At 35.1% G+C, this 13212-nt stretch overlaps 1 protein-coding gene across 1 annotated transcript in view; it reads left to right on the forward strand.

Annotated features, from left to right (window-relative positions):
- The window catches only part of LOC310640779 (VPS10 domain-containing receptor SorCS3-like), a gene marked incomplete at its 3' end in the record, with an annotated part of 510250 nt that overhangs the window by 411773 nt on the left and 85265 nt on the right, over positions 1-13212 (forward strand). Inside the window, exons 12-14 of the mRNA XM_083363297.1 lie at positions 3422-3498; positions 3602-3693; positions 7383-7490. Coding sequence (XP_083219423.1) covers positions 3422-3498; positions 3602-3693; positions 7383-7490 — 277 coding nt within the window. The remainder of the gene's footprint in view (positions 1-3421; positions 3499-3601; positions 3694-7382; positions 7491-13212) is intronic.

Here is a 13212-nt window from a genome sequence, read left to right on the forward strand (position 1 = left end):
GCTTTGTACTGGGGTTGTTATGGTTTGGAAATGGAATGATTGGCAACCACTGTACATACATTGGGACATTCCCTTACAATAAAACCAAATGGAGATGGACTTAGCAGTAGATGTACAATACATATGACTGGAACCTAAGAATTATTATTCATAATTGATGAACAGCTTTTTCCTTATCAAAAAGAGCTTGGGAACATTGTTGCCATGTATTTGATGTTCTGTGCTGTTCCATAAAACATATCTTTAACTGATTGCATGATAACAGCCTGGGTTAATGTTAAATGCCAGCAGGGCCCAAACCTTGATAATTAATAGCTATCTCAGCACCTGTATACTTGGCACTTGCCTGCTCATAGTAGGCTGTCTCATCAGGGTGGCCATCATCAACCAGTCTGATGCAGGGTACCTAGAATATTCAGTTCAGCGAGACCTGTCCAAGGTTACAAAAGAAATGTTGAATTGTTGTTGTTATAGATAACTTGTGTTTATACCTTGGCATGTGTTCTGTAATTTCCCAGAAATGTCAGACAGCTGGCATGTTGCTTTTTATAGGAGTCTCAGCTATTATCCTATTACATTCATGACCATAACAAATCTGAATATTGCTGTTACATGCTCAGACTTAAAGTGTTTCTTTGACTAGATTGGTGAGTGACAAGGTAGTAATATAATGCATATAGCTCAGTCTAAGAAACAGCAATGGACTGATAAACTGATAGATTTCTCAGAACAGCTAGTATTACCAGATTGGCTTTCTAACATGATATTTTCTAGAGGAGACCTGCATTATATAATTAGGACTATTTGTAATCCATGTCTCTCTTATATCAGTAACTCATATAAAAAAAGACAAAGATAGCTACAAGCTACAAAGTTCTCTATAGAAACTTGTTAGATTTGACATATAGTGAGAAATTAGATTTTAAATTGAGTGGATATTGAAATGTAAATCTCTCAGTTATGAAAACACACAGGAAAACAGACTTTGTAATTTGATCTATTATCATAACTGGATCAAACCTTGAAAAAGAACTTGTCCTTTCACTCATCCATTTGTTTTGTTCTCCTTTCCAATCAAGAAAACTGTCATTTGCTTATGAAGATGGTAGGCAGAAGTTAACATTAGGAAGAACTCCTTATCTACGTATATAGAAACAAGACTGTTGGTTTTCAGCACAAAATTTTGGTTTTGTGCATGCTATGTGCAAAGTGGTATTTCTTACAGAGATGAAAAAAGGATCATACACCCGAAAACACAATCAAAATTATCAGCAGACTCAACTGAACAGAAAGTTCAGACAGTTTTAAACAGTTATTGAAATAAACTACATGGTATGCACCAAAAATAAGCTTCTGTTTGCATTATTGATAAAGCATGAGTGTCTTCTTTATTCAAGAATTCCATAGGGAAGGGGTTAGTGATTTTTTTTATTAAGCAATCACTAAATTAGTAATGAAATCCAGAATGAAGATGCCTAACAGAGCTATTATTTACTAGGAATCAATTAAACAATTAGAAAAGCTATAATTTTCTCTCTAAATAAGAACATGTTTGATGGAGGTATACCAAAGATGCAGACTCACAATTAACAAACTGCTTATTCAACTATAATAACCTATTTAAAAAATAGAAGATTTAAAATAGTGTTTTTAAGAAAGTTAGAAGTGAACCAGGTTTTTTTGTGTTGAGGTTGGGGATTTCAGTTTACCATCCCAAACATAAAAAACATCTCAAATACATGCTCTCTAAGGTATTCATAGAATCACCCGTACTTGGGAAAATAAAAGAGAGAAAGAAAAAGCTTCCTGGATTTCTCTTGTAATTATCTGCAGCAATAGCAGAGTTTGAAGTTTGGGCATGTGAAGTTTGGACATATGCAACATGTATATGTAGCACAGGATTTTTTTTTCACTTCCTAGTATATTCAGAAACTTCTAATAGTCTCTCTAATAATAATGCAAGTAATAATTCTTGAGGTCTGTTCATTAAAAAAATGACATAATTAAAGTGTGCATTTTAATAGTTGCTATTAAGAACTTTTCTGAAGACTTTTTGTATCAATAATAATACATAAATTTCAGGTTTTATTCTTTAGCAATTTATTTGTCTTTGCAAGTTGGCAGGCTGCACCTTCTACTCACTAGTAGTAATGTGTCAAGCTGCATCTGGGCTTTCATTCTTCATTTTCCAACAGTAAATGTCAGAAGCTCAATTAACATTTTCATTAGTGTGTATTTATTTTGCCTGCTCTGAAGTGATAAAAGTTGGGAATTGACTTTATCTTCCTTTCATTTTTAAGATAAAAGAAAACAGAAAAAACTAGTTTTCGTTTAGCTATCCTTTCTTATGGTGAAGTAATAAATTTCAAAGTTGATTTCATTATCAGATATGTAATTTAGGCAACTTTATTTCAATAGAATTGCAGGTGGTTTCATTGGTTCTGTTTGTTTCTTATTTTCTGAGAATGTAGAAGCAGATTATCTAGACTAGCTTCAGTCCAGGACCAACACAACTTTCGTCATGTTTTAGATGACCAGTGGGATAGAGTTCATTTCTTATCCTTGTTATCTGATTTCTCAGCAGCTTTTGATAACGTTGACCATGCTTCATTCAGGGCTCACTCTGGAAGGTTGAGATCACTTTTTAATGGTGGCTATATTCCTTCCTCTAAGGCCAACTTTGGTATTGGTTGAAGGGAGAGATTGCTTCCTAGGCTCTACATTTATGGGCTGCCACAAAACTTGACTTTTTTTCTCATCCTATGCAACATCTACATTAAATTTATGGATGAAGTCATTTATCAGTTTGGAGTTCAATATAATGAATACACTAATGATATCCAGCTATATGTTTCAACTGTAGGTCAGCGAGGAGAGTCTGTTGAGATTCTGTTGCAGTGTCTGGTTCAGATAGGAACCAATGTAAGTTCAGATAAGGCTAAATTGTCTCTGATTCAATTTTATCTACTGTAGACTGAAGTTCTGTGGGTACAATCTAGATCTGGAGATATTCCATCCTTTAGCTTTGGGTGGAGCACTAGTATGTAAATGAATGAGGTCCAAATAAAGGGGCACAGTTGATCTGCTTAGCAAAGAAGCTAAAGTTTTGAAGGAGTGCTTTGTTCCAAAAATTAATCAAGTCCTTTTAAGAGTAGTATAGCCCTATTGCAAATAAGCTCTTGAATTACTCACTGCAAATATGGATCTAATGTACCTAGTGTTTCCGTTAGGTAGCTCTACATATTAATGTATTTATGCACTCATTCCTTTTAGTTTGTCCTGTTTCTGCAATATTCTCCAAATTAAAGCAATAGAATTTTTTAATACAAATTTTCAATTGTTTTTTTGCTGGTGAAATATGGTATTCTTAAGCCATACGGGAGCTTATTTTTATATATATATATAACTCCTTATATTTCAGGCAATGTGGGTGCAGAATTGTCATATACTGAGGTTGGCATGTTTGTTTCTTCAGATGGTGGAAATTCCTGGAGACAGGTAATTCTTTCATCAAGCTCAATAATCAGGTTTTACTGTAACATATTTATTTCACATTTCTTTGAAGAATGCAGAATTCATGCTGTGCCTTTCTCATTTGCAGATCTTCGAGGAAGAATACAATGTATGGTTTCTTGACTGGGGTGGAGCACTTGTGGCCATGAAACACACGTCAATGCCTATTCGACATCTGTGGTGAGTTTCTTTTTTACTTTTACCATGCTCTTTGCTGAACCTCATACTGGTCTATCCAAAGGTAATAACTAGATAGTTGTTTTCTGCTGATAGTAGTAGTTACAAATATAATTTGCAGTGTGTTTTACAGTGGAATCCTTGTTTCTTTTGCATGGGTTCTTTTTTATTTTGTTGAATATTTTTCAAAGGTTACAAAGAGCTTAGAATAGCAAATAAAGTAGAAACGTGTAATAGGCTATGGGAGTAACTTTGAGGAACAGGAGGAAGAGCCACTGGTTTCAGATAAATGAAATCTGAATCCAAAGCAGAAATGTTATTTGAGAAAACATTGTAGACTTGACACTCTTTGATTATCTTGACCTCTTATAGATAAAGACAGGGAGAGGGGAGTTACATTCAGACTGGCAAGATTCTGTCACTACAACCTTATAACAAGGTGGTATTAATATTAGTATATTTGTTTTCTTAACCTGATCTGTCCCAAAGGTCTCATAGAGACACCTGCAAGAATTTATAAAATTCCAGAAAGCACGATGGCAAGCAATCCATTTTCAAATGCTCATCAGAATCACAGCACTACATATAATCCTAGCATAATTTTTTAAAAGTCAGTTACAAAGAAAAACAATTCCAAACAGAAATAAGTCATATTGAGTTTATGAAGCTAATATTTAAGCCCAGGACTGGAGTCTCCATTGATTATGCAATGAACAAATGTCATCAGAAGAAATCACAAAGCAGCAATGCATCTCATGCATATATCTAACTAGGAAAAGGTTCTTTTGGTTTATCTGATAAAGTAGGATTATCTTTGCTACGGTGATAAATGGAAGTTCCATCTGTACAATTAGCATTGCTGCTTAATAAATTTACTGGATGCTGTGCTTTGCTTCTTGTAGATGTTGCAGCTCCTGAATTTTTTTAATGGACAAGATTGTGGGTCAATTGACTAGCTTTCAAGAATTGATATGCTCAACATTATATGTGTAAATTAAAATAATCTTGATAAGGCAGTATGTAGGCAAAAGGTTAAGAAACATTTTATTATTTAAAATGATTTCTTATAGGAAAAATGAGATTATATCACTTTTGTTGTATAAGTTTATTTGGATCTACTGATTCATTCCCTGTAAGCATTTTATTCATATCTTGTATTTTTTAATTGATATGGCATTTTGTGTTGTTTTAAAAGCCTGTTTTCAGACAAACAACACATCAATGCTAAAAATCATCCAGTATTACACTGGATTGTATTGTCAGTCCTCATGCCTCTGTTGAAGACTGTAATTCAGAATCTTAAAAAAACAGACCTTATTTCCCATCAGCATTCCATTAAGCTTCAAAGGAGATACAAGGAGAACACAAAACTACAGAAACTAATACAGAATAAAGAATACAAAGAGAGAAAAAGATATGAGAGGAGATGCACATCTTCATGAATTTTTCCATTAAGAGATGTCGTGAAGGATTCATGACACAATGATCTCAAGACAAGTAGATATTATTGCCACAGAATATTGTTCAAACCAAAACTTTATTTTTTTGTTAGTTTATAAATACATATAAATTTCCTTGTTTTTGTACACCACCCAAAATCACTTCTGCTGAAATGGGTGGCTATATGAGGTAGATAGATAGATAGATAGATAGATAGATAGATAGATAGATAGATAGATAGATAGATAGATAGATAGATAGATAGATAGATAGATATAGACAGACAGACAGACAGACAGAGACAGACAGATGATAGAGAATCTCTTTGCCTTTGTATCTCTATCTCATTGTTTTATGAAAACCCTCAGATAATTGAGGAAAGATGATAGAACATAATTATCAGCAAAACTGATAAAAGTCAAAATTTCCTTCTTACTTGGAAGACTTTGAAAAAGCAGAGTATTTTTCATCATCATGAAGCTGTACATGGCTGGGAGGTGGGAATGTGGAAAGGTCATTAAGTTTTGCTGGTTATCATATGTCTCCCTCATTAGGTTTTTTGAATTTCAAATAGATTATTTGGTTACCGTTCCAAGGCCAAATAGGATTGTATTGTATTATTGCTCCCTAATGGTTGACTTTTTTCATATCTTCTTGATCAATGGGGGATGGTGTGGCTGACAAGCAAACATTTTATTTAACCTAGTGAACAGTTAGCTACAGATGAAATTTTGTCTGCATCTTGAGATTAAAAAAAATAAAAAGACATATCAAAGAAGCTCAACAATTGTTTTCCATTGTTCTAGAGACCATAACATGAAATAATGGATTTAATTTACAGGAAGGCAGATTGAATGTTAGGAAAAAAACCACTTTTTCTTTATAAAGCAATGCAACAGTGAAGTTAATTACTTATAAAGGTGATGGCTCCCCTTTGTTGGGCAGTTCAAGATAAACATCTGTGAAGTCTGCTTTAATTTGAATAATTGCAGTAGGTACTTCCAAAAGAAGTTCCATGGTGGATTTGTGTTTTTTTTACACTATTCCGACACTGCTGTTTATTTGAATATTAAAGGACCATTTAAGAGAAAATCTGTTATACAGAACTTTTAAATCATAGTAAATCATATTTACTTTGCCTATTTTCTTCAAGTTATCTATTTTTAAATGCATTTGGGGGAAAAAGTTGCATCAGGAAATTTTTGAAGTGTAAAAGATTAACTTTCCATTTGTAGATTAGTTCATGAGGTGCAGATCAGATTTCATAAAGAACAATCTCAAAAGCATCTTTTATTCAATGGAAATATTTTTCCAGCTTCTTAAATGAACTATGTATTGGCTCAAAACTCCATAATATATTTTTTTGTTTGCTGGTCACCATTGTAGAAACTTTCACAATGAAGTGGTAATGATCTATAAGCAATATCACAATATAGTTAAATGTATGAGATTTCTCCATCTCATAGATTCCATATTTAAGATCATACCCAAGAATGTTAAAAAAGGGTTATAGGCATTGTTCCTGCTCCAAATCTCTTCATATTTTCACATTATTTGAATAGATCTAACATAAGAATACCAACATTCATTCATTCATTCATGCAGAATACATACATGCATGCATTTTCTTTGGTCACCCCTCTCAATCAATGACTCTGGGCAGTTTACAATTAAGAATTGTCCACATATGCCATTTAAAGATGTTACAAACATGTAGAAATCCTCAGGCACTGTAGCACTAATCACTCCCTTTGATACATATTTTATTTAGGGTTACAAATCTGAAAATGTTTATTTTATGGGACAACTGCATTTGCACTAATTAAAGTTCTTGCTTGTGTTTAATACAATGTTTGCTTTCCACAAGAAGTTTTCATGGTCACTCTAAAAAGAAGTGTAGTTGGATTTTATAAATAGCACCAGACCTCAATGAGAAACCCTACCTCAAGCTGGAAAGAAACGCACAATATTTCACTGTGCGGGTTATTTTATATGATCTTCCATCTTCCTCTAATCAGAGCAATCATTTTAATCAAACATTGCTGTCACTTACTTACTTTAATTGTGGGGCATTACCCCTTCAAAGTATGTTGAACCAGAGTATTAATAATATGGACGATTGTGAAGATTGATGCCTGTTTATAAATCCAACTATTCTCTCTCTCATCAGTCAAAAACATTGTTTAATTACCTTGGAAATGGCTCCAGTGAAACATTTTCATGTGTCTTTATCTCATCTCTTTCAATCTCAGGGTGAGTTTCGATGAAGGAAGGACCTGGAATAAATATGGCTTCACATCAGCACCACTCTTTGTGGATGGGTCCCTAGTGGAGCCAGGCATAGAAACTCAGATAATGACGTAAGTTACAGACTTAAACAAGATTTTTATTTATTTATTTTATTTTAATTCCATTTATATCCCCCCCTTCTCCGAAGACTCAGGGCGGCTTACAAGCTTAGCAGTAGCCTTCATTCTATGTATATGCCTGCTTATTAGGGAAAGATGCCTTGCGAGACAGTAGAGATGAGCCATTTAGGCCATCCATCAAGCAGAATGTCAGGTTTGTTCCAGGGAATCTCTGGGTTGCTCTCTTGAGTCTGAAAGTTTATGCTAGTATATCAACTATATCTTATTATTCTTGTAGCTTTGATGGTATGCTTCTATTGTAAATTTTCACTGCAGCTTTAATTTAAATATGTGTGATACTAAAACAAGCTACTAATATTTACTGAGCTAGCAGAAGTTAGATTCAGAATTCTGTTTTATTTATACCAATTAAACAACCTGATCATACTGGATTTTCTCATCTTTGTATATTTATATAAAATGACAGCAGACCATTTCTCTAGATTGCCTTGCACTCTTGTTATCCAGGCACAGCTTAAGAAGTTTTTACATTTTTTTCTAAGACTGACCTATGTTAATTGGTATAATTAAGATAAATCTCTGTAAGGAGTTAAGATATAGATAATGCATAGAACAGGGCTTTCAGAACTGGACAAATTGAGAATTTTGCAGCCCAAATCTGGTAATCCCAACATCTATCTTCTTTTTGCCAAATTAATTGCCCATGTTAAAGTATGATATTAACTGGAAAAAATATTACTAACAAGATAAACATTTAAATTTGCAAATTAAAAATATGTGGGATGAAAAAGTATTTCCAGATCTTTCTGTCAGAAAAAATATAGTATTTTTTGTCAAGACTCAGATTATATGAGTATTACTTTTCAATGCCACAATTCATTGGTAAGGGCCCTAACAATTTTGCCTGTCAACAAATATGTCAGTAAAACTCAATCTTCTTTTACAACTACTCACCTTGAAAATTAAATGGAATATAAATCTGTTATGTATCTCGATAGCTGAAGTAAGTGAAGGCCTGAAAACAAAGGTTCAAGGCTCAGGATGAGACTTAAACCTACAATTGCACTTTTTTTCATTTTGTTTCATTGGCCCTTATAGCCTTTAAATAGGAGATAACTTCACACTTCATCTTTAGCCAGAAATAAAACAATCCAGGTCAAATGTTCTTTTTAAAGACAAAACAGTCTTGATCATTTGTTTTATCTATCATCTATATGTCTATCTGCCTGTCTATATCATCTATCTATCTATCTAATTGTCAAAGTAATATTTGAAGACACTTTGCTTGGTTTCACCACAACTTCTTCCTTTTCTAAGGATTTGGAAAATAATGGCTGGCTGATGGCTTCTGAGGTTTGAATAGGAATTATGATAACTACAAGTGGCTGACAAGTTCCTTTTTTATACAACAGTTACTCAAATAGGTTGTATTTTAATTTTGGGAGCAGGGGAGCAGAGGTTGCCAAGTACCCACATTGGGATTGTCTTTTTAAAGTGAGACAGTTTATATTTTGAACTTTAAGCCTCTCGGTCTTAGCAAGTATTTTGGTACTACTGGTACAAAGTCTTTCCTGTGACTAATTTCGTTATATTGTACTGGCACTCCCACGGTTAAGACTGAGTTCCATTCCTAATTGTGTCTTTAACTTGAATTTCTATGTAAGTTGGAACTGATCCATACAAACGTCTGTCTATTACTGAAAATGGCAGACACTGCTGTTCTTCCTAGAACCTACAAACTGCTGAAGCAATGCAATACTTTTAGGAATCACAGAAAACTTCTGAAAGCAGACTGTATATTAAAAAAAAATCAGTGACTTCAGCAGTTCCTGAAAGCAGTGTGTCTTCAGTAGTTCATTGTCTCAAGGAAGGAGAACACCATCTACCATTTTTAACAATAGGCAGTTGATTTGTATCTACAGTTAATCCTTATATCTGACATATAGAAACCAGGGACTGCCTGTATTTCTATTGCAGGTGTTAGTTGCTATCTATAACAGCTTGCCAGGTGACTTCTTTCATACAGATTTATAGTTGCTCTCATACATACTGACTCTAAAAAGTTTACATATTAAACAACAGGAGACCACTAAGCAGGTGGAGGTATGAGTCATTTCCTCTATAACATGGGTGTCAAACTCGCTGCATCATGTAATGTTTGCGATGTATCACAATTTTTTTTTTGCATTGCTGGAGCTGGAGTGGGCGCAGCCTCCGCATGATGAAACCAGCTGACAGGCCGGCAGTTTGACACCCCTGCTATAGGAACTCTCTGTTGTGATTCAGGGTCAGCCTGTGGGTTCAGCAGTTGGGTCGGATGACTCAGATGAGGGGGAGGAGGGGGGTGTTGAAGAACTTGCTGATGATGGCTTTGAGGCTCCGCAGAGCCCCCAGCCAGGCCCCTCCTACCTGGTGGAGACCCAGCTGTGTGAGCCTGACAGTGTGGATGAAGATGACCCACAGCTGGCCCTGTTCAAGGACGCCCGACGCAGGAGGCAGTCAAGTAGGAGCAAGCAGAGGAAGGCTGTGGGACTTCTTGGAAGGAGGCAAAGAGAGGCCACGCCCTGAACTCTTTATAAAGGGAATGTTTGGGGGAGGGCTAGTTTGCTGAAAGCAACCGCTCCGATAGTGTTTCAAAGCTCCGGTATCTTGTTTCATGTTTTGTTTGTGTAATAAATTTGGCAAACGTATTCCAGCCTTTTGCCGTCTGTAAAGGGGTTGCCTTTTCTGCAAGGCCGGTAGCAGGCTGGTACAGAACACTCTCTTCTAGTAGATGAGGGACAAGGTGTGATGCATTTCTAGTCAAACCCAGTTTTGCTTCAAGGAGAAAAAAATGTTTCATTCTGCAAATATGGTCCAAGCAGCTTATTTTTATAAGGCAAGCCATTGAATATTGCTTTGGCTATTTAATATTTCAGAAAGTGTTTGCTTACATTTCTTAGTGTAGCTTCAGTTTTGTCCATTGGGTAATATCAGGAAGATGAATGGCTAGAATTTCACAAAATACTCAATTATTACTTTTTAAAAAAGAATTCTGGATTTTTCAGTCTCTCTGTATGTAAATATAAAATGATTTTTGCAAGCATAGTTTTTATCTGAAGCATAATGGAATTTAAATATAGTTTTCTATTTGCATTTTTGTACAGTTTATGTATACCTGATTCTGCATTTATGGTATGCAAACCAAAATGATTAATCTTTGAAAAGATAAACCTCTGAATTTTATGATACAGTTGTCCAATTTGCCCGCCCCCCCCAAAAAAAAACCAAAAAAGAAAAAAAGTGCACAGTCAAAAGCATCTGTTTGGGAAATGTGTGCCTAAGAAGTAAGATTTTCATGAAAGTATAAAAAATATAGGTAGGCCACGTGACACATAGCTGTAAAGAAATTTCAAGTATTGATTTCAGCTGGAGATGGCAACTATAGATTGACATGATGGAGAAGCTGGATATTACACTGATTTATTATATGTACCTATAATTCATAAAAGTCTGCACTTCCTTTGTTGTAAAAAGAGTGGATTATCTTTTGGTGTAAATATCTGATGAGATAATGATTGCAAAGACATATCAAAGAAGCTCAACCCGTTTTTCTCCAGAAAAGAGAAATAGCTCCATTTCTCCTAATATCTTCCATGTGTCCATTTCAAAATACTTATGAAGCATTTCATCAGCATTGTCCTTACAAAACAGAAACTACAAAGAAAGCTTGATAAATTATTTGTGATTACTTTTAATCAGGTAAAGGAATCATTATATATATATTCTTTGTGACCACTGGCTGAGGAACAGCTGCAAATACACAGGCTGCATAGAATTCGAATATATGATTTCATTGATATCCCAGTTGTCTACAAAACCAAATATAAGTGTCTGAGGGAGAGACAAAGAGAGCAAAGGTTTATCTGAGCAAATTGGGACAACTTGGCAATTTCAAAAGTCAAGACGTGCATTAAAGAACAAAACAGATTAAGTAGTAATTAGCAATAGCCACCCAAATTCCATTTTAAGGCTTTGATTTTTAAGAGCTACTTTATGGGTCAATTATTGCTTGTAATATCTACAGTATAACTAGATTCTGGTTGCATAGTCCTCCATCCAAAATTAATTTATATTTTTTAAAAAACAATAATAATAATAATAAATGGCATGCACAGTGGCATTCAGTAAGGCTGCAATCAAAATATTAAAAACACATCAAATTTTTACAACCCTTTAGACTCATGCACATTTACATATATAATAAGCTGATCACATATTTGTTCATGAAATTTAATAGTCATCTTTTTCAAACCTAATTATGATCAGTTTCCTAATCCCTGAAGTTGGACATGGAAATATCTAGCTCTGTTCCAAAAGCTCAGGTCTCAGATTTTCTAAGAATAATCTTATAAGCAGTTTCTGCATAATGATATTTTGAATATACTCTGACAGAACTAAATTAGTTCTCTTTTAAGGCAAATAACACTGGACACTTTCAGTTAATGCCTGGTAAAAACTTGGTAAAAGCTATCACTACAATCCTGTGTGTGTCTATTATGTACTAAGCTCCTTTGATTTCACTGATATTATACCCAGGTGAAGAAATCATAGGACTCCATACCAACTGAGTATTCTCTATAGAGATGGCCTTGTAGAAGAAATTCAAAAGCCATTAGATAAATACCAGTAGTGGTATTTGAATAGAATAGAGCTGGAAGGGACCTTGGACGTCTTCTAGTCCAGCCCCCTGCTCAAGCAGGAGGACCTATACCATCTCAGACAAGTGATTGTCTAGCCTCCTCTTAAAAATCTCCAGTGATAGAGCACCCACGATTTCTGGAGGCAAGCTCTTCCATTGATTAATTGTCCTCACTGTCAGGAAGTTTCTCCTTAATTCCAGGTTGCTTCTTTCTTTGATCAGTTTCCAACCATTGTTTCTTCTCCTGTCCTCTGGAGCTTTGGTGAACAACATGACCCCATCTTCTTGGTTGCAGCCCCTCAGATACTGGAACACTGCTATCATGTCTCCCCTATGTCTTCTTTTCTTTAGACTAGCCAAACCCAAGTCCTGCAGCCATTCTTCATATGTTTTAGTCTCCAGTCCTTTGATCATTTTAGTTGCTTTTCTCTGAATTTTTCACAAACTCTCAATCTTTTTTTGTGATATGATGACCAAAATTGGCTGCAGTATTCCAAGTGTGGTCTTACTAGGGTTTTATAAAATGGTACTAATACTTTGTATGATCTTGACTTTATGCCTCTGTTTATACAGCTCAGGATTGCATTAGCTCTTTTTTCTGCTGCTGCACACTGCTGGCTCATAGTCAAGTGATCATCCACTAGGACTCCAAGGTCTCTCTCACAGTTACTGTTTTTAAGCCAGGTCTCATCCAGTCTGTACTTGTACCTGTGATTTTTCCTACCTAAATGTAAAGCTTTGCTTTTCTCCACATTAAAACTCATTTTGTTGGATAGGGCCCATTGTTCAAACTTGCCAAGATGTTTTTTGATCCTGAGTTTGTTTTCTGGGGTGTTGGCTACTCCTGCCAGTTGGTGTCATCTGCAAATTTGATGAGTTCCCCTTCAATTCCCTCATCTAAGTCATTGGTGATGTTGAAGAATACTGGGCCTAAGATAGAACCTTGTGGTGCCTCACTGCTTACCTCTATCCATGTGGATGTAGTGCCATTGAGGACTACTCATTGAGTATAGTTTGCCAGCCAGCTACAAA

Source organism: Vipera ursinii, assembly GCF_947247035.1.
Source record: "Vipera ursinii genome assembly, chromosome: 5".
Classification (NCBI taxonomy): domain Eukaryota; kingdom Metazoa; phylum Chordata; class Lepidosauria; order Squamata; family Viperidae; genus Vipera; species Vipera ursinii.